At 37.8% G+C, this 27,994-nt stretch overlaps 1 protein-coding gene across 6 annotated transcripts in view; it reads right to left on the reverse strand.

The window, feature by feature from the left end:
- FGD3 (FYVE, RhoGEF and PH domain containing 3) overlaps positions 1-27,994 on the reverse strand; it is a 191,575-nt gene that overhangs the window by 130,548 nt on the left and 33,033 nt on the right. Inside the window, exon 1 of one of the 6 annotated variants that reach the window (XM_074283058.1) lies at positions 10,899-11,276. The exons of 4 other annotated variants lie outside the window; for them this stretch is intronic. Coding sequence is in view for 1 of the 2 variants with exons in the window: in XM_074283053.1 (XP_074139154.1) it covers positions 10,516-10,540 (25 nt within the window). In the remaining variant the exon portion in view is untranslated. Of the gene's footprint in view, positions 1-10,515; positions 10,609-10,898; positions 11,277-27,994 lie in introns of those variants that run through there. One more of the 6 variants, XM_074283053.1, reaches the window with a different exon arrangement.

Below are 27,994 nucleotides of genomic sequence, written 5' to 3' on the forward strand. Positions count from 1 at the left end.
TCTACAACCTGCTCTTGACCTAAAAAATTAGCTAAAAATAATTTTTAAAAATTAATTTTAAAATAATTTTCCTTCCTCTCCCTTTAGTCTCTTATCCATAATGGAACCTAGTGTATGATACATTATAATTCAGATCATCTCAAGCAGAAGCATCACTCTTGGTACATGTATTAACTGGAAATATCTGTCTCAAATAAAAGCAAACCCTCCATTTGCCATATCTGAAAGATGGAAGAAGACAAGAGCTGTACTGTAGGAAAAAGTCAATTTATGTCAATACAGCTTCTACTGGAAGATCCAGACACTTTTATTACATAAATGGACAACACATCCTGAATAAAAAAGAACGGAAAAAGGTACATTTCACAAGTATGGTTTGGGAGAGGAAAGAAGGATTCTTAACCAAATAAAGGATAAGGAACAGCATAAAAATAGATAATAAAATAAAAAAAGGCTTTACATAAATTAGATAGATAAAATAAGAGAAAAATTTAGGAAAATTATTTTAATCAAATATAATGCAATAGTATCTAAAATTTATAGAGAAGCGATAAATATACAGGGTGTTCCAAAAATCTTAGTGCAGTTTTAAGCTGTAATTATTTAAAAGTAGTAAGTGATTATATTTTAAATTGCACCAAGACTTTTAGAAGGCCCTGTATAATATTAAGAGACATTCCCTAATAGATAATAAGGACTACAATAATAATGAGGAGGAAGAGGATAGTCTGCTATAGATACTAGTCTGCTCTAGGCTCAACAGAGTACCTTTGACCACTGTCCTTTGCAGTGTCAACTCTGCCCGGCTCGCCTCCTCTGAGGCCTTCAAAGGTCTCTGGCCACAATCTCTTGAATCTATAGCTTAATAACCGGTAGCGCGCTCAAGAACAACCACGTGTAATCTTAAAAGCCTTTATTATACCTACTCACATAATGCCCTAACTGATGCCCTGACTTGTTGGTTCCCTAGTGAACACCTGGTCAGAAGACCCATGTGTTCACTACCAAAACCCTTACCTCTTTTGGCTATCCATCTTGGCTTGGCCACCCAGGCTAGGGAGCCAGGGTGAAGAGCGCCATTTATATATTGCTTTAAGGTTTGCAAAGCAATTTACAAATATCTCTTCTCACCTTCACAACAACCCTGAGAGGTAGGTGCTTTTACTATCTCTGTTTTATAGATGAAAAAACTGAGGCAGAAATTAAGTGATTTTCTGAGAGTCAAAAAGTTAGTAAGTTAGTGAGGAGAGCAGTGACCACATCTTTCCTCTCTTCACAACACTGTGAAACACTGAAAACTTGCAGACCTCCACGACTAGCTCTGAAAATAGCTACACAATAAACCTGAAACTTGGGACAGTATCTCTCCACACCAGATAGTAGAGCCCAAATTTAAAATAAATTCAAAAATCAAGAAATAGGTTGGAAAATGAGTAAACAGCAACAACAACAAAAAAAAAGAACTTAATCATAAACAGCTACTACAATGACAAGGACGACCAAGATGAAATAAACCCAGAAGACAATAGTCCAAAAAACAACTACAAAGAAAGGCTCACAGTAAAATGCTCATTGGACCCAAGTTTAACAATAATTCCTGGAAGAGTTAAGGAAAAACACAAGATATAGCAGCTCTCAGATTAAAGAAATATGATCTTCCAGAAGGCAAAGAAGCTCATATTATAACCAAAGATAAAAAGAAGAAGGAATGTGAAAGAAAGATGCACTGGGAGGAGGAGAAAAGAAAATGAGGAAAAACTTCTCAAATAAAAGAACCTTCTCACAAGAAAGAGAATTTTATAGTAAAGGGGAAATGGGGGTGCAAGCAAGCAATGCTTAAACCTCACTCTCCTCAGAATTGGTCCAAAGAGGAAAGAATACACACAAACATACATTCAGTTGGGAAAATAAATCTATCTTACCCAGGATGGAAATTGGAAGGGAAGGGGATAAGAAATATACCGGGATGGGAAAAGAGAAAAGAGGGGGAAGGTCTTCATATAAAGGTTTCATTTCTCAGATATTTAGGGAACAAATCAAATTTATAAAAAATAAGAGCCATTCCCCAACCGATAAATGATCAATGAAATATGAATAAGCAGCTTTCAAAAGACATCAAAGATATAATTATATGAAAAATTATTTAAATCAATATTGCTTTAGAGAAATACAAATTAAAATAATTCCATGATACCACTTCATACCTCAAAAAGGACAAATGCTGGGGAGAATGAGAGAAAACAGGTACAATAATAAACTGGTAATGGAGGTGTTAACTTGTCCAAACATTCTGGAGAATAATTTGGAAATATCCCCATTTATAAAACTATGCATACCCTTTGATCCCACAATACTACTCCTAGGTCTGTACTCAAAGATATTAAAGAAAAATGAAAAAGATGTATATATCTCAAAATATTTAAAGCAATTCTTTTTTAATTGAATTGAGGGGATATTCATCAATTGGGGAGTGATCAGAGTAACAAAGTACTATTGTGCTATAAGAAATGACAAAGTTGTTTCAGGGAAAAAACAAAAACAAAAACCTGATAAAACTTATATGAACTGAAGCAAAGTAAAGTGAGAAGAATCAAGAGATCATTGTGCACAGTAACAGCAATGCTATAATGATTATTATCTGTGAAAGACAACTACTCTGACCAAAACAATGATCCAAGACAATTCCAAAGGACTCATCATGATAAAAATGCTCTCCACCTCCAGAAAAAAACTAATAAATTCTGAATGACAAGTGAAGTATAATTTTCTGTGTGCATGTGCATGTAAGAGAGAGAGAGACCAAGGGACAGAATGAGACAGAGACAGAGAGATAGAGAGAAAAAGAGAGAGATGGCTTATTATGAAAATATTTTCTATGTTTTCATATGCATAACAATATCTTTTGCTTGCCTTCTCAGACAGTGAAGGAAAGGAGAAAGGAAGAGGGAGAATTTGGAATTCAAATTTTTAAAAGAAAAATGTCAAAAAATAATTTATTTATTTTTTTAATCACAGAAAGCTCTCTTGGGCTTCAATTTCCTCAGTTCTGAAAAGGAACTCATGGATAACTTAATTTTATTGACTCAATCTTTGTGTAGGCTCAGCAGAACTCATTTAACTAGGTTGGGATAGCAAGGAAGGCATTATAAGAATGTATCGAATGCAGGAATTCGTTGTTATTGTTCCCAATGATGTCCAACTCTTAACAACCTCATTTGGAGGTTTTCTAGACAAAGATAGGACCCACTTCCTTCTCCCGCTCATTTTACAAATGAGGACACGAGGCAGATTGGGTTAAGTAACTTGCCCAGGGTTACACAGCTAGTAAATGTCCAAGGCCAGATTTGAATACAAGAAGATGAGTTTTCCAGACTCTAAGCCTGGAGTTCTACCCACTGTACCACCTGTTTCCGGGAAAAGAGAAATACCAATTCTGAGGGATTTCTGTAAGAAACCAAGTATTACTTAGCTAGGGTTTATAAAGAGAACATTTCTAATGTAAAAGAATAAATTATATGGAATTACTAAAGAATCAAAACAGCTAAGAGACAGAAAAAAGGGTGGACTGGGCAGAAGACATCAGAAGTAAAGGTGAGCGCCAAACAAGTTGGAAGCAAAGCCTGCACTTACTGTACACAAAAACCGCCGCTACCAAATGAAACAGAGATTGTATCCTATCACTTGCCCAATCTCATGTCTTGAGACTTCTTCACCTGCCAAATAGTTCTCTAAAGAGAACAGTGGATTTGTAAACAGTCTGGCACATGATAAGTGCTGTATAATGTTAGCTATTATTGTTATTATTGCTCTTATTATTAGGACATGAAAAATGTCTCCCAATCTATAATTTACTACAGGGTAAATTTAGATAGGTCACAATTTCACTAGGTCTTAGTTTCTATATATAGCAAATCTATATATCTAGAAAATCGATTTTATAAATCTATAAAATAAGATGACTAGAGATGTGACATGCCAAAGACATAGGTCTTTTTATTACTTTTTTATTAAAATTTTTTGTTTACAAATCATATGCATAGATAGTTTTTCAACAATGACCCTTGCAAAACTTTCTGTTTCAAATTTTCCCCTCCTTTTCCCCACCCCCTCCCCTAGATGGCAGGTAGTCCCATACAGGTTAAATATATGTTAAGTCCAATATATGTACACATATTTATATGGTTATCTTGCTGCACAAGAAAAATCGGATCAAGAAGGAAAAAAAAAAAAAAAACCTGAGAAAGAAGACACATAGCTCTTAGAGAACTTTTCTGTTCCCTCCACCCAGCTTGATAGCAAGTCCTTCAACAAGTCCAGCAACAGTAAGAAGTTAGCCTAGCAGTAAAAAAAAAAAAAGGCCAGGGAACCTACCATTTGGAACCCTGTCCTGTGCTTCTGTCATCACCACAGTAACAGGGTTAGAGGTTATATTAATAAGAAAAACTTATGAGTGTAAAAGCAGCTGAGAGTTGTATTTCATACATTTACAGTCAGATTCCTTTCATTTCCAGGGCCAAGAGCACTTGTAATTGAAAGCACAGAAATAAACCCACATCTGGAAGATGAGTTCAAGTGTAAGAGACAACATGTTTTCAGATGCTACATTTGGGGTGTGAAACTGACACTGCTCATTCAACTTCTACTTGGACCCTTCTGAATGACAGTGTGGAGCTATGACATTGCTTTCATTACTCATCGTTACCTCATTAAAGAATTTCACTTTCAGGAGCAGCTAGGTGGCGTAATGAATAGTGCACCAGCCTTAAATTCAGGAGGACCCAAGTTCAAATCTGCTCTCAGACACTTAATGCTCCCTAGCTGTGTGACCCTGGGCAAGTCACTTAGCCCCAGACTCAGAAAAAAAAAATCATTTTTTAAAAAGGTGTTGGAAAACCTTTCCCAGTAAGATCAGGAGTGAAACAAGGTTGCCCACTATCACCATTACTATTCAATATAGTACTAGAAACGCTAGCCTCGGCAATAAGAGCCGAGAAAGAGATTCAAGGAATTAGAGTAGGAAATGAGGAAATTAAACTATCACTTTTTGCAGATGACATGATGGTATACTTAGAGAACCCCAAAGACTCTGCTAAAAAGCTACTAGAAATAATTCAAAATTTCAGCAAAGTGGCAGGATACAAAATAAATCCACATAAATCCTCGGCATTTTTATATATCACTAACAAAATGCAACAGCAAGAGATACAAAGAGAAATTCCATTCCAAACAAATGTTGAGAGTATAAAATATTTGGGAATCCATCTACCAAAGAAAAGTCAGGAATTATATGAGAAAAATTACAAAACACTTGCCACAAAAATAAAATCAGATTTAAATAATTGGAAAGACATTCAGTGCTCTTGGATAGGCCGAGCGAATATAATAAAGATGACAATACTCCCCAAACTAATCTATTTATTTAGTGCTATACCAATCAGACTCCCAAGAAACTATTTTAATGACCTAGAAAAAATAACAACAAAATTCATATGGAAGAATAAAAGGTCAAGAATTGCAAGGGAACTAATGAAAAAAAACTCAGAGGAAGGTGGTCTAAGTGTACCTGATCTAAAGCTATATTATATAGCAGCAGTCACCAAAACCATTTGGTATTGGCTAAGAAATAGACCGGTAAATCAGTGGAACAGATTAGATACAAAGGACAAAAAAGGGTACATCTATAGCAATCTAATCTTTGACAAACCCAAAGATTCCAACATTAGGGATAAAAATTCATTATTCGGAAAAAACTGTTGGGAAAACTGGAAATTAGTATGGCAGAAATTAGATATGGATCCACACTTAACACCATATACCAAGATAAGATCAAAATGGGTCCATGATTTAGGCATAAAGAGGGAGATAATAAATAGATTAGAGGAAGAGAGGATAATCTACCTCTCAGACTTGTGGAGGAGGAAGGAATTTATGACCAGAGGAGAACTAGAGATCATTATTGATCACAAAATAGAAGATTTTGATTACATCAAACTAAAAAGTTTCTGTACAAATAATACTAATGCAAACAAGATTAGAAGGGAAGTAACAAATTGGGAAAATATTTTTAAAAACAAAGGTTCTGACAAAGGTCTCATTTCCAAAATATATAGAGAACTGACCATAATTTATAAGAAACCGAACCATTCTCCAATTGATAAATGGTCAAAGGATATGAACAGACAATTCTCAGAGGAAGAAATTGAAACTATATCCACTCACATGAAAGAGTGTTCCAAATCACTACTGATCAGAGAAATGCAAATTAAGACCACTCTGAGATACCACTACACACCTGTCAGATTGGCTAAGATGACAGGAACAAATAATGATGAATGTTGGAGGGGATGTGGGGAAACTGGGACACTAATACATTGCTGGTGGAGTTGCGAAAGAATCCAGCTATTCTGGAGAGCAATCTGGAATTATGCCCAAAAAGTTATCAAACTGTGCATACCCTTTGACCCAGCAGCGCTACTACTGGGATTATATCCCAAAGAAATACTAAAGAGCGGAAAGAGACATATATGTGCCAAAATGTTTGTGGCAGCTCTTTTTGTTGTAGCTAGAAACTGGAAGATGAATGGATGTCCATCAGTTGGAGAATGGTTGGGTAAATTGTGGTATATGAAAGTTATGGAATATTATTGCTCGGTAAGAAATGACCAGCAGGAGGAATACAGAGAGGGTTGGAGAGACTTAAATCAACTGATGCTGAGTGAAATGAGCAGAACCAGAAGATCACTGTATACTTCAACAACAATACTGTATGAGGATGTATTCTGATGGAAGTGGAAATCTTCAACATAAAGAAGATCCAACTCACTTCCAGTTGATCAATGATGGACAGAGGTAGCTACACCCAGAGAAGAAACACTGGGAGGGGAATGTAAATTGTTAGCACTAATATCTGTCTGCCCAGGTTGCATGTACCTTCGGATTCTAATGTTTATTGTGCAACAAGAAAATGATATTCACACACATGTATTGTACCTAGACTATATTGTAACACATGTAAAATGTATGGGATTGCCTGTCGTTGGGGGGAGGCAATAGAGGGAGGGGGGGTAATTTGGAAAAATGAATACAAGGGATAATATTATAAAATATATATATATATATATATATATATATATATATATATATATATAAAAAGGTGTTGGAAAAAAATTCCAAAAGGTAAAATTAACGCTTAGACTTTATATATACAGAGCAAAGTATTGGGAGAGATACAGCATTCACGTAAGACAAAGCCCTTCCTTAAGGGGTAGAAAGGATGGTTCAGGGATTAGGATCCAATGAGATTGCTTCTTGCTAGAATCCTTCTTGGTCATTAAGGACAGGCCCCAGGCTCACAAGCTGCTGTTCCGTTGTTTCTTGGTCATGTCCAGCTCTTTAGCATCACACTGGAGTTTTAGATACTGGAGTATTTTGCCATTTCACAGATGGAGAAACTGAGGCAGGCAGGGTTACTGACTTGGCCCAGGGTCACACAGCTAGTGAGCGCCTGCCGTCTGAATTAAACTAGTCTTCCTGACTCCAGGCCCAGAACTGTTTCCGGGTCACCACCTAACTGGGCCAAGCCCAGTTCTTTGGGGAGATACAGCTTGAGGGTGAATTACTTTCTGTTTTTGTCATCCCAGCAACCGCTCAATAAAGGTTTCTTGGAATTCAACTGGTGGAAATATCCATTAAGAATGTCTATTTCAAGTCACAAAGCCGCCTTCTCCATCTTTCTGCACGTGTGTGTTTCTGTGGGCCTCTATTTACATTTGTCCCTCTCACTGGATATATTTTGCTACTAAACTTGTTAATTTGCTATTGTGGCTTTAAACTTACAAGAAGATTGCTGACACTTGTATGTGTATGTGCGTGTATAAGTGTGTACGTGTCAATAAACACAGAAACCGATTCCCCCAGGTCCCGAACAAATAATTGTATGACTTATTTTCCATACCGGTCAGACCTTTACATCAGTCCTCGCCCTCCTCCGCCTGACAGGCCTTCCAGATTACTGCTCACTCAGCAACCTCCTGCTGTGTGATAGGTCGGTCCGCTTGAGGCTCCACCAATCAAGAGTCAGCACTCTGTAAAGGTGACTGGGATTGGTTGCCAGGACAGAGGGACCGTCTGAGCTCAGACCTCCTAGAGGGAGGCCTAGGTTCTTTCCTTGGCTCCGCGGCCCATTCTCACATTTATTCATTCATTAATCAATTGGTATTCCAGTTTATAACACAGTCTGTTTGTTAATTTTTTCTTAGTTTTTTTTTTTTTTTTTAAAGCTGTGACATTTAAATTGCTTCCAAAATGAAGCAACTCTATTTCTTGGCATTCTCTGGGAGGGAGTCCATTTCCCTCCAATTTACAGAAGGGGAAACCGAGGCAGAGCCCCAGAACTTCACCGGGCACATGGAGGGTAAATGGCAGAGCCCTGATTTACCGCCTTCCCTCCAGCACGCTGTGTTCTCTATGAGCGCCCCAACAAGGACACGGGGCCACAAAGTGCCCATTGATTTTTTTTCAATATGAACGAATTTATCCTTAATAGCTTCAAACTGTATAAGACATTTGACACCCGTGCATCGTGTCATTTATTTAATGAAAAGCGCGTTTTCTCTAAGCTCTGTGGGTGTAATAACACTTCGGACTCCCTGTGACCCCGTGAGGGTTTTCATGGCAAAGATTCTGGCGCAGCTGGCCCCGCCCTCTCCGGCTCGTGTGATGGAGGAGGAGACTGAGGGGAGCAGTGACTTCCACAGGGCCCCACAGCCAGCGCGCGTCTGAGGGAGCCCAGATGAGCCTTCTTTATTCCAAGCCCAGTGCCCCCTCCACGGCGCCATCACTGCCCCCTGCATGAGTATGCACACACAGTATATATTCATATATGTATCCATGTGTGTATGTACACATTACAAATGCATACATATATAAATTGTACATTCTACATACGCCCGTGCTATTCTCCTTGGCTCCCCGATGTTGGGACTCCAAAATGAATCCGCTCCTTAAAAACTGACGCATGGGTAAATCTTTACAACCGAAGGTTAGGAACCCCACGCCTTCCCCACGTGATTCTGGGCAGTAACAAGTGCTACGATCCCCAATTTGCAGGTGTGAACACTGATCTCCACACAAGGGACCCGCCCACAGTCTCAAAGCTCCATCTTCCCGCTCATCCCCAAATCTTCATCCCAGGACCTCACACCCTCTCAAATACCAAGCTCACCCAGAGGGGTCTTTGTTAGGAAAAGATGGTGCAACACTACCAGGCCTCCCAGATCGTCACTGCAGGGATGACGTCTTGTTCGTTTAAGAGAACTGGGAATGTAGCCCGCCGTAAACAAAGCTAGCTGTGGAGCTAGAGGAATCCAGGATCAAAACCTTCCTCACTGAATGCACCCACTTATTAAGTGCCTACTATGTGCCAAGTCCTGCGTGACCTTGGGGAAGCTAAGAACTCCCTAACCTTCACTTCTTATCTGAAAAATGGAGGGTCCATATCCTCTAAGGTCCTTGCCCGGATTAAATCTACCCTCCCAAATTCAGTCAGTGAAGTTATTGTGTGACCTTGGACCAGATACTTCCCCCCCATGCGGGGTTTGTTTTCTTCTTTGTTTAAAAAGAAAGAAAAAAAAGGTAGTTGGACTCAATTTAGGTGACCTCTAAGGTCCTTCCCAAATCCAACAGTATGTAACTATTTTTTATGGTGTCTCCCCCCCCAAAAAAAAAGAGAAAAATTAAGTCTTTATTCAAAGAGCTAGGTTTTCTTAATGAGCTCTTCACACTTAATGAGTCTCACACTCAGCTACAACAAAGTACCCATGACTCCCTTATTTTATTTTCTCTTATTAGGGAAAATATTTAGAGGCAGTAGTAACCCAACACATGAAAAAGGCTCTAAGACATCTGAGACACGGTCCCTGTTGTCATAGCAACCTCACAGGCAGTGGCATTTGAGAATGGATTTTTAAAAGCACACGATCTAATTTTTTCCTTACCGCCCACTTGAAAAGAAACGTCAAAAAAAAAAATAAGCTAAAAATAAATTACTATAGAGCAAGGCAAAAGACAAAGACAAAACAAATGTTTACATTATCAAGTCACCAACAGATGATGCTCCATCAATCATCCAAGACCTCCATATCAACCAATTATAACCATTTCACTACTGAAATATGTATCCAAAATATCAACAGAAAATCAAATGCCAAGAATCCCTTCTACGTTCACATTCTGCACCCAGCCACTCAAAGAAGCGAGAGACAGACCGTGCCGGCTGAGATTAGCTTCGCTTCGACCACCCCCATGTCCTTCCACTTAAACTCGCTCCCTAAAAGGCAAGCTTTCCCCTTTCCTGAAACGCACGCACAGAGCCGCCCCCACACTTTCCCCTTTTCTAAAATGCACACTCAGAGTCCCACACGCCTTTCCCATTCCTGAAATGCACACGCAGTCCTACAAATCCCCTTCAACGAAGCACCACCTAGAACTGGCTTGGATCTAGCAGGAAAGACTCACCCACGTGTAGGGAACAAAGTCTCATTCAAAAAAAGCAAAAGAGAATGGCCAAGTTTCTAAAACGCGAGTCACTTGCCAGCTTCCCTGATGAGGTAAAGGGGAAAAAAAAAAAAAAAAAAAGCAACACACACACACACACACACACACACACACACACACACACACACACACACACACACACAAACCAAAGCTCCTGTTAAAAGCCCCCACCCAGACTGGCTGAGTTAACCCTGCAACATCACACATCCAAGGCATGCACGGACTAATCAGATGCACCTCCGGGCTTTGCCGTGGGATCCCCAAACCCTGCCTGAGGCAACATTCCAAGTCTTACACCTGGAGAGAGGAAAGCGACTCGTACAAGAAGGCGTGAGCCTGCTTACCGGGGAGCCGGAGGCTTCGGAGCCCAACCAGCCATCTGCCCACTGGCCCCCTCGCAGCCACTCATGGCAGGGCCTCCTCCCCTAGGTTCACTTCACAAAATGATAATTTGGATACCACTCCCACCAGCCCTCATTCAGTCAACCAATTAATCAATTAATGAAGCTGGGTTGGTGGTTTCCCCCCTTCAGCCATGTGGGGGGGAACAGGTCATTTGAAGGTTGCTTTGCTCTTCCTGACTGAGGGTCTCTTAAAGAGTAACTTCACTGCCCATCCAAAGGTGGCTCTTCTCTTTCTTTTCTCTATTTTTTTTTTTTTGAGGGAGTGCTAATTCATTCACAGCTGTAAGAAAACACTGAGCCCCTGACAAAGCCAGCTTGCATGATGAAAGAGGGAAAGTAGTTTTCTGCCAGCAGAATGCCTTAGAATGGTTACCATGGAAATAAATGTGGGGAGGGGAAAGGAGGGAGGGGAAGGGGGGTGGTCTGATGCCAAAGGCTGCAGCGTAAAGGAGAGTTTTAGAGGGGAAATGAAATTTCAGAACCAGGGCAGGGAGCCGTTGGGGGCAGACAGACCACGAAGGGGAATGGAGCAGTGCAGGGATGTGAAGAGACTTGGCTGTATTACCATTACAGAGAAGTCAGGACCTTGGTTCCATGGATCTTCTACTCATTTGTTTTTATTTAATCCTTCTAGTCTTGAAAGCTTTGAAAAGTTCCTGAGGCATAGTGCCATGGTTCTTAAGATCCTGGACCTCATGGGAAGGAAGCCTTTTGGAAGTCACTGCCCTGAACTGGAAAGTCCCACCTATTAAAACTGTTTCTTTTTTATATTTATTTTTGAATGTTTTTGTTCTGATGCTCTTTGTGGCTTTGCTTTGTTGCTGATAAGTGTGGTTCCCCTATTGAACATAAGTTCTTTGAGGATAAGCATAGTTACATTTTTGTTTTTGTATCATCAGCTGCCTAGCACAGAGCCTAGTTCATTTTTTTAATTTAATTTAATTTTTTTAAATTAACTTTATTATTATAACTTTTTTTTGACAGTACATATTCATGGATAATTTTTTACAACATTATCCTTTGCACTCACTTCTATTCCAAATTTTCCCCTCCTTCCCTCCACCCCCTCTCCTAGATGACAGGCAGTCCCATACATGTTAAATGTGCTATAGTATATCCTAGATACAATATATGTGTGCAGAACCGAATTTCTTGTTGCACAGGAAGAATTGGATTCAGAAGGTAAAAATAACCTGGGAAGAAAAACAAAAATGCAAACAGTTCATTTCCCAGCGTTCCTTCTCTGGGTATAACTGATTCTGTCCATCATTGATCAATTGGATCTTAATTAGATCTTCTCTTTGCTGAAGATATCCACTTCCATCAGAATACAGTATTGTTGTTGAAGTGTATAATGATCTTCTGGTTCTGCTCATTTCACTCAGCATCAGTTCATGGAAGTCTCTACAGACCTTTCTGAAATCATCCCACTGGTCATTTCTTACAGAACAATAATAATCCATAACCTTCATATACTATAATTTACCCAACCATTCTCCAATTGATGGGCATCCATTCATTTTCCAGTTTCTAGCCACTACAAAAAGAGCTGCCACAAACATTTTGGCACATACAGGTCCCTATCCCCACTTTAGTATTTCCTTGGGATATAAGCCCAGTAGTAGCACTGCTGGATCAAAGGGTATGCACAGTTTGATAACTTTTGGGCATAATTCCAGATTGCAGAGCCTAGTTCATTAAAGGAGATGCTTCTGGACTGATGGATTATGACTTGATTTTTAAGGCAGGGAGATCAACCTAGTCTTATGAACTCAGTCCTCACCTATACTTCTTAAAATCCCTAGCTTCCTTCAATATTCAGCAAAATATCCAATGTCTTTGCCTTTCCATCATATATTTTGTCTGTACTTTTTAAATTGTGTTTATTTTCTCCCAAAAGAACATAAGTTCCTTGAGGGTAATAGCAATTTCATTTCTGTCTTTGTCCAGCATTTAGCACAGTAGAAATGAATTAAAACTGAGACTCAGACAGGTTAAATAAGTTATCCAAAGTCACACAGTCTACTGACAGATGACAAGATTCCACTTCTAAATTCTGGCCCAACATGCTTACACAACATCATCTACCAGCAAGCCATTATGCTCAGTCAAATACTACCTGAGCACACTTTCCTATTAGATTGTGAAGAATGTAAGTTTCTCTTCATCAAATTGCTTCTTAATGTTGCCATCATTGGCAATGTAAAAGCTCTAACACTTAAAAAATGCTTATTGATTAATTAATTATATCACCATTATCATAATATCATAATATTTCACATAAAAACCAATAAAGAAATAGTTTCTTTATATCAATAAAGATCCAGAAGGAAATAACAGAGACAAGTCCCATTCAAAATAACTACAAAACCCATAAATCAGTTGGAAGTCAATTATTAAGACACACTCAAGATCTGTATAGATATAATTGCAAAATCCTTTTAGAAAAATAAAGAATGACTCAAATAACTGGAAGGATAGTCAGTGCTCATGGTTGGATCATATAATATAATAAAAACAAGGACACTACCTCAATTAATTTATAGATCTACAGCTATACCAAATTACCAAGGGGAAATTTTATAGTTAGATAAAATAATAAAATTCAATTGGAAGAATAAAAGGCCTTTAACTCAGGGGAAATAATGAAAAAAAAAAACAGTTCGAATGACAGAAAGGAGTGGGGGAAGAGGTAGAATAACACTTTCAGATCTCAAATTATACTATAGCGTATAATCATCAAAACTATTGATATTACTCAGAAAGCAATAGGAAAGTAAATTGGCACAACAAACAAGGTAAAGATGAAACAGAATCAACTGAATACCAAACCCAGTGTTTAATAAACCTGAGAACATAATTCCACAGGAGACTAGTCAATGAGCCCAGTTCCCACAAGCAAACACTCCTGCTGATGCAATTCCCCACACAGAGGAATCTAAGGAGCTGCTTCCAGAAGAGCTGTCATGAAGTGTGATGGAAATACCTTAGAGAGACTTTGGAGAGATGTTCTGTAACTGCTTCCAGTCTGTCAACCATATGGTGAGTAGGGTACTGGTAGTAATTAGCTGCATCACTAAAGCCAGAATTTGGCAGAGTTGGAGAATTTTGTAAGGGGAGAAGGGGCAAAGAAGGGCATTCAAAAGTCTTAGGCCTTAGTGGACTTCAGGCTCAGTCTTTTTCTCTTTGTTGGACCTCCTTACAAAGTATGATTCTTCCTGATTGATGAAGTCCAGTGACAAACATTCCTGCAAGAGAGGAAAGTTCTGAGCCCTCTCTTATTATTAAGGACAGAAAGTAGAAACAGCACTGGTGCTGAAGGCAAAAACGGCCTAAATCCCAAACTGGGCTCTGACACTCCCTATGCAATGTGTTGACATATCACATAACTTTGTTAAACTTCAGTTTCCTCCCATATAAGGTGAAAGGACTGAATTTATGTTTGCCAAGGGTCTATAGCCCATCAAAAAAAGGTGGTCAATCACAAAGAAAGAAGGGGACATAACAAAGAGCGGGCTCAAGTACTTTGGGGGAACCTCTAGGATATAAGAAATAGAAGAGAGTTTTCTCATGTATTGAATTAAAGTTTTGAAGAGAATTTATAGAGAAATGAGTTAGAGAAAATGTGATTAAATTGCAATCTGTACCAGTAGAGATAATGTACATACTGATGAGCTCATGGATCCCTTGAAAAAAATCTAAATAAACCACTCCTTCTGCCCCATCCCCAACCCCACTCAGAATGGGACAGATGATTCATTCATGGTCACATGACATATTTGGATTTAAAACATCAAAAAAGCCATCAAAATATTGTGAAGTCCACAAAGGACAGCTGTTAGGGGAATGTTTCCCATTTGACAACCATAACTGATAACAATCTGGAATCACTTCTCAAAACCTGACAATAATACTACATGTTGCTGACAATCTACACTCACACCACAGCCCAACACAGCCTAACAGACAATGAATAATAGCAACTTCTGTTTAGAAAGCACTTTACAAACAAGCACTTATTAATAAAATGTTTGTTTAACTAAATGGAATCCACCCTCTCATTTTAGCCTCTGGACAGCTCTATGAGACAAGCAAATGAGCTTCTCTGTTTTATGGATGAGGAAGCCATGAAGCAGGGGTTATGACTAGTCCAAAGTTAGACAGTTGGTAGCTGGCAGAGCGGGTTTACTTTGGTCAAATGCTCTTTGTTCTCTACCACATTAAGAACGCTCTGCTTTACTGTTATTCCCATGTTGTAATATTAAACCCTAGAATTTCAAGACTAGAAGAGACCCTTGTAATCACCTAAACCAAGTCTAACCCCAGAGTAGGGAAGGGACTTATTTTCAATAATATTTTATTTTTTTTCCTAATAAATGTAAAGAGAGTTTTGTCTCATAGGTAATAAGTAGCAGAGTCAAGCTAAATCTGTTATCAACTTTTTTGATCAGGAATCATAAGATAAGAATTCAATGTTCCAGAGTATAACAGTTGAGTGCTCTATATTTTGCCCTTTCTTAATCTTTTCTCCTCAAGTGCAAGTAAAGTCCTCTTGAAAACCCTACCTCATGCCTAGAGCCATGCTTAAGACTCTGGGGGAATCAGAAAGCCTTGGAGTCTTGGAACATGATAGTGCCACCAAGAAATAAATACAGTCCAACAGTTTTAGGGATCCAGCCAATCATAATTAAGTATGTCTGAGTACAACAGTATTTTATTTTTCCAAATACATGTAAAAATAGTTTTCAACATTCATTTTTGTAAGATTTTTGTGTTCCATAAATTTTTCTCCTTCCTTTCCCCCTCCCCAAGACATCAAGCAATGTGATATAGGTTACAACACATGTACAATAAATATGTCTAAGTTCAAAAGAAAGACATCCTCAGGAGGGATGGATGGCAGGTTATCTTTTCTGCCTGGAGACAATACCTCTCCTGACCTAAGTTGGTTTCCTAACTTCATTTAACTCTGGTCTCATTAGTCTTGATGTCTGAGAGTGACAGCCATCTCTGATGGGAACAACATTTCAGCAATAGAGGAAGAGAGCTCAAAGAAGCTATATTTAAGTAAGAGGGATAAGTGTGGACATTAGGATGTCTCTTAAAAATTTTTCCTTACACATAATAGATATTTAACAAATCACTGGATGAATAAACCAGTTTCTTTCCTTTATAGAGCATACAGTCTATTGAGGAGACAATTTATAAACATATGAAGAAGTTTTAAAATAACTGATCATTTTCCCTTTTCTTGGGTATCTCTATGCCCTGAGACACAATGCCAATTAATAATCCTACAGGAGCTCTAAATATTCAAGTGAAAGGAAGAATCAATCCAGGTGGCAAACTTCATTGTCTTATTTTAAGAAATAGACAGTTATTCTAGCCTTTGGCAGCCACCATCCTGATCAATCAGTAGCCATTAATGTCAAGGCAAGACCCTCCACCAGCAAAAAGATTACAACTCACTGATGACTCAGATAACAGTTGGCATTTTATTTTAAGAAATAAAGTATTTTTAATTAAGGCATTTTAGACATAATAGTATTACATAAATAATAAATGATAAACATATACTTTAACATATTTAACATGTATGAGACTACCTGACATCTAGGAGAGGGGATAGAGGGAAGGAGGGGAAAAGTTGGAGCAGAAGTTTTTGCAAGGGTCAATGTTGAAAAATTACCCATGCTTATGTTTTGTCGATAAAAAGCTATAACATGTCTGAAAATAAATAAATGATACTGCAAACAAAATTTATATATACTGGGAAATCAAAAAAGTCATCTCACTTATTTTATAGTAAAATTTGCTTTACTACAAAGGTCTAAAACCAAGGTATGCCTGCATAGTACTTTAAAGTTTGTTTACTATTGCACATGCTATATAATACTAAACATAGTAAATATTCAGCAAAAATACAACTGAATAAAATACAGAGTCAATGATGAGCAGAAGATTCAGTTAAGAATTAGCTCAAAAATCTTGAATTGTATCCCAAGAGCTTTCCATTTTGCTTAGGAGACCAAAGAAGCAAAATGAGATGTTGGAGACAGAAATTCCATTTTTTCCCCAAGTAATGCTTTAAAACTTCAAATTATAAACTCACATATTTCAAAGAAGAGAGATGAGTCCTTCTAATCATGTAGGCTTGTCAGAGTTCAAAAGAACCCTAGAGATCACTTAAGCCCCTACCTTAGAAATGGAAGGAACTACCTTAGAGACAGACTAACTCAGAGAAAAGAAGGAACTTCCGAGACACCTAGTGACTTAGTCAAAGAATCTAAAACTCAGTTCTCTGACTCTTCATCTGGGTGCCATAAAAGTGCATGACCATGAGTGCCATAAAAGCTCAAGAATAGAATCTGAAAAGATGGGAGTTAAGAAATGTGTTAATCCATATATTTCTGCCCCATCCACAATAGAACCAAATGTTTTGCTGTAAGAGAGGACTCACATCCTGAATGATTTTTTTGTCTGTGAAAAGTCTGTAAAGCCAGGATATGACACTGTCCATTGTATATAAAACTGAAACCTTTGAGGTTTTAGTTTTTATGGGCTCAAAACAAAGACCTGTGAAACTTAAATACTTTTCACCTTCATTTTCAAATGTACACCACATTGGATTGTAACCTGTACGTATCTAACTGTAACCTATCTGTAACCTGATAACAGATATATTTTCCCAAATTTCTCCTGAAGAGTCAGAAATTGTTTTTGAGTGTTCTATCTCATGTTTGTTGAAGTTAGTACATTTATTCCCCTGTGCAAGGGACCTGGCATCTTCTCACTTTGCATATATATTTGATCTTAGCATTGATCTGAATCTTCATAATAAAAATAAAAAGTCTAATCACAGTCTAAGAAAAATTCCTTTATTTCACATTGTTTTTTCTAAAAATTCTATGCTAAATTAAAACTGACATATATGAGGAATACAAAGGAATCAGCAAAAAGTCTCTACGAAATAATGCAAAACAAAAAAGCAGAAGCAGATCAGAGAACCAGACCCACTAATTAGGACTGCCTAAAAGGAAAAGGGAACAGGAATGAATGGACAAAGTCTGAAAGGGAGTGACTGGTTAAGTTATGATGCTTTATCTGTTGAAACTAATGAATTTAAATGTAAATAGTTGCTAAGCAAGTGCAGTTGGTTGTTATACATCATCTGATATTAAAATTTAATGACACATTTAATTTAAAAATCTATGCTTGTTTGCAAAGCTATAAAACAAGTCATAGAATCACAAGATCGCAGAGTTGGCAGCAGTGTCAGAGGCCATCTGGTCCAAGGCTCACCAGTAGCCATCCAGCCTTTGCTTGAATCCTCTATTGAGCAGCAACCCAGGACTTCCCAAGGTCAATCATTTTACTTTTAGATGACTAATAATTAGGAAGTTCTTCCTTATATCAAGCTTAAAACTTCCTCTCTACAACTTCCACCTATTTCCCCTAGCTCTGCCTCCTGAGATCAACCAGAACAAATCAAATCGATTATCCAACTAGGTAGCACAATGGATAGAGAGCTGAGCCTGGAAGAAGAAAGATCTGAGTTCAAATGTGGCCTTACATACTCAGTAGCTAACATCTAATGAGTCTGGGCAAGTCACAACCTCTGTTTGCCTCAATTTCCTCAACTGTACAATGGGGATAATAATAGTACCTACTTCCTAAGTCTTCCTAAGAATCAAATGAAAAAATATTTGTAAGTGCCTTGCACGGTGTCAGACACATAATAGGTATTTATTAAATGTTTGTTTCCTCTCTCCTTTCCTTAACCATAGACCAGTGCTTTCGAATATCTGAAGACAGATGTCACGTTCCCCCCAAGTCTTCTCTTCTCTTAATTATATTCCCAATTCTTTCAACCAATCCTTATATGGAATTGTTCCTAATATTTTCACTAACTTGAGGGCTTTCTTCTGGATGCTCTCCCATTTTTCAAAATCTTCCTTAAAATGTGGATCCCAAAACTAAACACAATACTCCAGAAATGGTCTGTTTAGGACAGAAAAGAATTAGATAATCATCTCTACTCTTCTGGACACTTTGTTTCTATGAATGCAATCTAAGATTTCAAGAGCATTTTGGCTACCGTGTTGCACTGTAGACATAATGAGTATGCAGTCTATTAAAACACCCAGTTCTTTTCCCGGGGAATGATTGATTGTCCAGTCTCCTCCTCCATTCCATTTTGAATTCATAAAGTAGATTTTTTTTTTTAGCCCCAGACTAGGACTTCACTTTTATCTCTCTTAAATTCCATTTTGTCAGAGTTGGTTAATTGTTTTGGAGCACTGAGAGAGTAAATGATTTTTCCAGCATCACATAGTCACTGTCTGCTATAGTTGGGACTTGAATCCAGGTCTTTCTGACTTGAAGAGGTGGGGTTTTTTATTTATTACTAAAATCTAGGTAAGCTAAATCCTCTTCTTCTACTAATTGTAACCCTATGGGGAAAAAAGGAAATGAAGTATCTCGAAAGGATTTATTTTGCATGAAGCCAAACTATCTTTAAGCCAGATCCTGTCCAGTCTTTTAGGGATCATTGTTTCCCTTTCTAGGTGTTTATTACCCAACTTTTTAATAAAACATTTTAGAATTTTGTAAGAAATATACATTTGAAAAGTCAGACATTTGTCTTCCAATCTATGACATCTCATTTTTTCTTTCTATCCTCTTCTCAAAAAAAAAAAATTAGCTCTCCCTAAGTCAACTCAATTCAAAAAACTTTAAAAATTTCCAAGTATGTGTTTGTTGTCTTTGGGACAGGAAGACTGATGATACTAGGTGGGATAAGACAGTCTCCTTCCCCCTGCCACTCATTCCCTCCTAGATTCTCACTCAGTTCTGCCAATTCTTTGCAAGGTCTGGAGTTGGCCAATTTTGCTGCCCCTATTGCATCCAATCCTTGTGGGTGGAACTGGAGCCCTTCTCCATTTAATCAAAGTAGAGAAAACACCTTTTTTCTTAGTTTGCCTAAGGTTGGAATTTTTCAAGAGGTACTTTATTAGCAAATTAAAAGAAAACAAACAAAAAAAAATACACAAAGAGCATAGAAATGGCCAAGTTCAAGAGTGAAGATTTCTGACCTTTATTTAATATCTGGGCAAAGATCCAGGTACTTAGTGACACAGTTAACAGAGAATTTAAGTCCTTATTCCTTTCCATTTCAACTGTATCTATCACGATGCCAAACAAATATACTTAAACTTCTACCCTGAGGTTAATTTAGGTTGATATCACATGCAAGTGTAGAGGGATCCTCAGATCCTCAATCTGAGAACTAGAGTCTAAATCTTAACTTCTAATTTGGAGTGCCAGGCCATCCTCACTAGTCTTGGACTCCACTCCACTCTGATTGTGCAGTTGTTCTCGGCCCTGTGGTTCTTCCTTGATATTCCTTAAAGAATTTCCTAATATTACCCATCGTCTCTTTGACCTCTCCTGAAGATCTCTGTGGCTTCAGGGCCATGTACCATCAACCAACATTTGATAGTGGGAAGTGGGAAACACTATTAGAGGTCTTTTCCACATCCCACCCTCTCATTTTACAATTTAGAAACAGATCACAGAGGTTACATGAATTACCCAAATGTACAAGGGTTGTTTAGTGGAAGCTGGAATTTGAACCCAACTCCTAAATTGCAAATCAAGAAATTTTTTTCCAACATGCTGCCTCCTATTGTTATTAAGGCTGCTTTTATCTGTTTCTTCATCTCAATTTCTAAGGTCACAAGGACCATTCCATGGGCACCATTTTCACCTTGAAGCTAGTCTGCATCATAGCAGTTCCTTAAGGCAGCTCCCAACCCAACTTCCTTTCTCTTCCTGTAGCAGAACACAGGTTTCCTTTTGGACCACCCACTAAGCTCCTGTTTCCTGACTGCAGTACATCCTCAACTAATTTAGAAAGGAGAAATGTCTAACAGATCCTAGGAGAGAGTCCCTACTTTTAAATTAATAATCATAACACCTTCATAACAACTAGGTTATTATCTGCAATTCATAAAGTCACTAAAGCACAGCACAATTAAGTGGCCGACCCAGTCATACTGCTAAGTCTCAGAGCAGAGAGTCAAATGGACTTTTTTCCCCCTGTGGCAATTGGGGTTAAGTGACTTGCCCAGGGTCACACAGCTAGGAAGTGTTTGAGGCCAGATTTGAATTCGGGTCCTCCTGACTTCAGGGCTGGGTGCCACCTAGCTGAGCCCTGGACTTTTCTTAAATTACTTCTCTCTTTGGTATTCCCTGGAGCTTCTCAAATGGTTTACCAGAGTTCTAACACTATAATCTGCAACATCAAAATGCCTCAAACCATAATTTTAAATTGCAGTAAAAATTACAACCATAATTTTCATCAATAAAAGAGAAAAGGCATTCCCTCATGTTTACACTTATTTTAAAATGATGTAAATAAACTATTCTAAGCACATTAAAACTACTAGCAACTTTAGCATGTCTCATTCAGTGTACATAGGTCCCATGTTGACATTCTTATACATTTTATCATTTTCACCAACCCCTCTCCTGATTGGACCTGATCTGTGACCTCTCAGAATCTGTACAGGTTAAGAGCCAGAAAGAGAGTATGATGAAAAGAGAGGGTAGTCTCTCCAACTCACAGCCACACCCAGAATACACTAAGCCTGTGGGGCCTTTCACAACCAGCTGACTCATAAGATCATGTCTAACCTATACTTGCTTCTGACTTTTCTCCTTTGTTCCCTGCTTCTTCTATCCTGGCCCCCCTCTCCTCCTAGCTTACTGATCTTTCCACATTCTACCCACACCCTGACCACAGGATTCTGACCTTGACTGCTCCCCTGCCAAAACTTGGCAGCAAATTCCTTCTCTACCAGCAGTGAATTTCCTCAGTCTCCTCCTGTCCGGCTTCCTAGAGTTCCTCAAGTCATGAGTCGCTGTCTTTTTCTCACCTGATCTGGCTCATGGATGAAACTTAAGGGGAAGGAAACTTGGCTGTCCTCCAGAACCATGATTGGGGGCTTGACTTGGAATATCCCAATCAAGAAACAATGTGCAAAAAAGAAAAGGCAAACACAGATTGAGTTCCTGATGGTATTGTTTGTCCTTCATTTTCAAAGAGTAACAATGACAACATGAGTGATGTTTTGATTTGAACAGAATTGTATTTAAGTGAGGCAGAATTGTACATTCCCTCTTCCAGAATCATCAAAGTCCAATGGCAAGACAAAAGTCAAGAACACTGACAATAGTTCAGGATACAGTGGGTGATTTTAGCATCTTAGATGTCTAACCAAGCTCTAAAAGCTGCACAGAATCTGCTTCAGCAACCTTCCTGGCCATTACAATTTCTTCTCATCTACCCATTCCACTAGAGGATGTTTTTACGTGCTTAGGGTAGAAATCCCATTAAATCACCTTGAGACTTGTTGGTTACGCTCAACCTGGTCTGGCCCATCTGCCTAAATGATTTACTGGGAGCATGGCCACTGAGTATGTTATAGCTTCTTGGAGCCACAGATAGTTAAGTGCTAGGTAGACACCAAAAGTGGATAAGCAGACCTAAAATGGCTCAGGAAGCCCTCACCCAAGAGGTGCTAGTCTTTCTTGAACACACCTAAGTAGAGCAGAGACTGAATTTATCAACCTGGGACAAAATTCTAGATAAAACCTCAAGAAGATGATTAAAAAAAAAATAAAAAAATAAAAAAAGATGATTAAAAAAAAAAAAAGTCCAAGATTGAAACAATAGGTCACTCCCAGAGAGATAAGCAGACTTTGGATTAATCAATAGTCTAAGGCAGAAATAAACAAAAGGGAGCTTTACTTCCCTCAAATGAAGACTGCAGAACTTTAAGTCCCCAACCTCAGCCTCTTAATTCCCCTAAAACCATGCTTCTTGCCCTTTTTTTCTGAAATGGACTTCCTTTGAAGTCTGATGAAGTCTAAAATGCACAAAATAAAATATATAGCATTACAAAAGAAACCAACTGTATTGAGATTTATTATATAAAGTACAATTATCAAAATAAACATTTCAAATAACAAACAGACCTCATGTTAAGAACCTCTGCCCTAAAGCATTATACTCTGGCAGGTTTTAAGGATTCCATAATTCTGAGTTCTCTGCAACCTTCAAATAGATCCTGTCTGAATCTTTCTACTACCTTAGTACCATTACCCCAGTTGACACACGAGAGCAAATAGAACCTCAATTCATCTGCTTTACCTTCTCATCAATTACTAAGCCATGTACCATTAAAAAATAATAACTCACCCAGCATTTTAGGACCTGGCATCCTGGGGGATTTAGAGACCTTCCAATTCAACTAACTTATTTTACAGATGAGGAAACCAAGGTCTAGAAAAATTCAGTGATTCACCCACAATCCCATAGTAAATGGGGGACACAGAATTCCTAAAGGGTTTTATGGATTGGAAGGTTATTTCTTTACAACAACTCCATATAAATGAATGGATGTCCATCAATTGGAGAATGGTTGGGTAAATTATGGTATATGAATGTTATGGAATATTATTGCTCTGTAAGAAATGACCAGCAGGAGGAATACAGAGAGGCCTGGAGAGACTTACATCAACTGATGCTGAGTGAAACGAGCAGAACCAGAAGATCATTATACACTTCAACAACAATACTGTATGAGGATGTATTCTGATGGAAGTGGATATCTTCAACATAGAAAAGAGCTAATCCAATTCCAATTGATTAATGATGGACAGAACCAGCTACATCCAGAAAAGGAACAATGGGAAATGAGTGTAAACTGTTAGCATTTTTAGTTAGTTTGTTTGTTTGTTTTTTGTTTTTCTTCCCAGATTATTTTTACCTTCCGAATACAATTCTTCCTTTGCAACAACAACAAAATTCGGTTCTGCACATATATATTGTACCAACCATATACTATATTTAATATGTATGGGAATGCCCGCCATCTAGGGGAGGGGGTGGAGGGAAGGAGGGGAAAAATTCGGAACAGAAGGGAGTACAAAGGATAATGTTGTAAAAAAAAAAAATTGCCTATGCATATGTACTGTCAAAAAAAAATTATAATTATAAAATTAATAAAAAAAAACCCAATAACAACTCCATATGATGTAGGTAATGCAAGTGTTATTATTTCTATTTTGTAAGTGAGAAGAAAGATTAAATAATTTGTCCATAGTCACACATCTAGGAAGTGTAAGATCCTATCCTGACTTCAAGTCTAACACTTTTTCTGCTAAAGCTTCAGGTCACTCTAAACAGGTTCAAGAAACTGATTCTACCAATACTAAAAGAAATTGATTGTTCAAAGGGAGGCTACGTGGGAAATTTTAGAAATTAGAAAACATAAAATCACAGCTACAAGACTGGAAGGGGCCTTAAATATCACCTACTCCATTCCTAAATTTTTACACAGGAGGAAATTTAGGCCCAGAAACAAGTGAAGGAACCTGTCACATAGAGACAAAGTTTATCCAATGTTTATAGGAAGAATAGCCTTTGTGCTCTTTCAGACAGATAGACATCCAATTGCTTCATAAACATATCCAGTAATAAGGAGCTTTAGTTACCTGGCAGTCAATGGAAAAATTGACTAAAATTGCTAAGAAGTTCTTATATTTAGATGAAATCTACCTTCTTTCACTTTCTCCTTATTAACCATAGTTCCATCTTTTGTAAATACTGAATAAGTGAGAGATATTGTGACAAAGTGGGGGAAAAAAATCATGAGTTTGGAGTCAGAAAACCTAGATTTAAATCCTGGCTCTAATACTTCTTAATTGTGTGTCTTTGAACAAGTTATTTTAACTCTCATGCATTCAGATAGGGCACCAGCCTGGAGTCCAGACTCAGACCTTAATATTTACTACAAAGATGGAAGGAAGGAAAGGAAGAAAAGGAAGGAAGGAAGGAAGGAAGGAAGGAAGGAAGGAAGGAAGGAAGGAAGGAAGGAAGGAAGGAAGGAAGGAAGGAAGGAAGGAAGGAAGGAAGGAAGGAAGGAAGGAAGGAAGGAAGGAAGGAAGGAAGGAAGGAAGGAAGGAAGGAAGGAAGGAAGGAAGGAAGGAAGGAAAAAATTATTTTTGTATGTAATTGGAAAAAAGTAAAATACTATTTAAAAAAAGAAAAAGAGTCCTTCTCTCTGATAATCAGAAAATATAGAGGAATTTCTCCATCCATTTCACTTTAACTAGGACATTACTATTTAAAAAAAACAAAGTTTGAAGGGCTCTTTCCAGTGGCTTTGGTGGGAGAAAGTTGCTGCCTTTACCCCAAACTAAAAATGACATCAGTAATTCATTTCATCAAGTGGCTCTAGATTTTGGATACAGTCTTCCAAATTAAGTTGTAGTTACATTATCAAGAAATATTCAAAAGAACTAAACTAAGCTCCAGCAAACCACACTCATATATTTTCAAATAATTACTACTTTACTGGTGATGATGATCAGGAAGCCGATCCTCCTTCTATCATAATGTCTCCTCAGAAAGTATTAAGAATCTGGCTTTTCTGCTAAGAGGTCAAACTCAGATAACACTACTGGGAAGAATCCAGTGACATCAAGACTCTTGGAAAAGTGGGAAATAAAAAAGAATGAACCATACTTGTGAAATGAGCCTGGACAGAAAGGCTGTGAGACTGAGTTTTTGATAATTCATTTGACGGTCCTGACTTAGCTGCAAACCCAGTTAGGAGGGTTCCCTCCTAACAAAGAATATTCAATTAGGGTATGAGAGGGGTGAATATCCTAACATGGATTTATTTACCCCCCCCCCAATTTAGAAAGGCTGGCATATAGAAGAGGAAACAAACTTAATCATACAATTTAGAGCTAAAAAAGAACCTTAGAAACACATAATACCCCTTCAATTCAGTATTTCTAATATCTGCTTTGCTGATATCAGCCTAAACTACAATTTCTTACATACCTCTAGAAAAAAAAAGTAAAGAAGAAAAAGCTTACAAAAAGGCAGAGGGTAATCCTAATCTAAGTCAGGAAATCAGAAGGTGGGACAGCATGATATAATATAAAGAAGGAAAAGAACAACCACTGAACATTTGGAGTTAAGTAACAAATAAGAGGTTCTTCCCATAAAAAGGTTCTTACTCTGGGGTCTATAAACTTGGTAGTTTAAAAAAAAACATTTTTATAACTGTATTTCAATATAATTTTTTTCTTCAATCATATATATTTTATCTTAAACATTTACAAACATCCATAGGATGGCTCCAGAAGCTTCACCTGATTGCCAAAGGTGCCCATTGGACAAAAAATGATTAAGATCAATTTAGGAGGAAATAGCTTCTGATGCTCCACAGAATTACAGTGTAAGACCACAGATGCCATCAGGTAAGGAATCTTCCTGTCAGATCAGAGGAAGAAAAGATGAGTAATGGTAACTAGCAACAATTTATAGAACAGTACTGAGATGATTATCTGTCTTCCATCTATAAACATTAAGAGGTCAGCGGTCTTCTTGGGGCATGCATCTAAGAATATAATCAACACCTCCCCTTAATTTTTTTACACCTGACAAACGATGTCCACAATGATTTACTTGGGGGAGGGGAGGAAGGAGAGATAGGATGAAGCATGACACATGAGAGGTACTACCAGAAGAATCCCAGGAAGTCCTGGACCAAAAAAAAACCTGAAGACCTTGAACAGTGGGATCATCACTTTAAAGTGGAAGGATCAAAAATAGGCAGACATGGGAAATGAACTTATAAGCTAAAAAGAAAGTATCTAATAATGAGATGTGGGTTTTGGACAATAACTTAAAGCACAGGAATAATGAGCTCCTGATTAGAACAGGTGATTCTAACATAAGCCAGCAAAAATCTATTTGCTTGCTGGTGAGAATCTAATGAAAGAGCTTTAAATTGAAACAGAGAGGGTGACAGTAAAAGAGCCCATTTTTTCTTCGAAGCCTGCCATCACAGACATGTAAACAACATAAGAAATAGGGTAGGAGAAAATTAACAATAATAGAAATAATTTACATTTATAATGATTTAACATCTACACAGTGCTTAATTGTTACTGTTGCTGTTCAATAGTTTTCAGTCATGCCCAATTCCTCAAGATCCCATTTGGGGTTTTCTTGGCAAGGTTACTAGAGTAATTTGCCATTTCTTTCTCCAACTTATTTTAGAGGAGGAAACTGAAGCAAATAGAATTTATGATGAAGAGTCAGTTATGACTAAACATGACTAAACAATAATAAACTGCTTTAAGCAATCTGATTTTTGAAAACAAAAAATAAATTGGAGATAAGATACAATTTTTGCAAATTTATACTTTAAAAACTTTGGGTTGCACAGTATCTTGGAAAATGGAGAGAAGGAATTTTTTAAAAATCCCAAATCTAAGGGCAGCTAGATAGTATAATGGATAGAGCACCAGCCCTGGAGTCAGGAGGACCTGAGTTCAAATGCCACCTCAGACAATTAATACTTACTAGCTGTGTGATCCTGAGCAAGTCACTTAACCCCAATTGCCTCAGCAAAAAATAAAACAAACAAGAACATTCCATTAAAAAAAATTAATCCTAAATCTACTGTCATTATCTATATAAACAAGTTTCCTTTCTCTAGACCTCAGTTTCCCTATCTATAAAATGAAAGATGTGAACTAAATTTCTTCTAAGGTATTTTATACCTCTCACATTCTAAGTCCATGATGCTCTGAAATAGCAAATTCCCCTAGAGCACTTAAAATATGATCCAATTACAAAAATTCAATTATTACATAAAATAAAGCATTCCTATAAATGGTAAGTTTGTTTTCTTTTTTGAGAATTGGATTATCTGGTCTTTGGGCCAGTCAATAGCATAGCTATTTTTACTAACACATGATCAAACACTACCCATATCTTCATTGTAATATTCATTGCAGACATAGAGACAGAGAACAAAGAAGAATATAATTGTCCCAAGAACTAGGTAATAGGATACTAAGTCTTTAAAAGTCTCCATGCCTTCGACAGAAACCAGCAGTCACTGCTGTGTGACAGCTGTTTGACGGCTTGCAGGAGGAGAAAG

Source organism: Sminthopsis crassicaudata, chromosome 1, assembly GCF_048593235.1.
Source record: "Sminthopsis crassicaudata isolate SCR6 chromosome 1, ASM4859323v1, whole genome shotgun sequence".
NCBI classification, from domain to species: domain Eukaryota; kingdom Metazoa; phylum Chordata; class Mammalia; order Dasyuromorphia; family Dasyuridae; genus Sminthopsis; species Sminthopsis crassicaudata.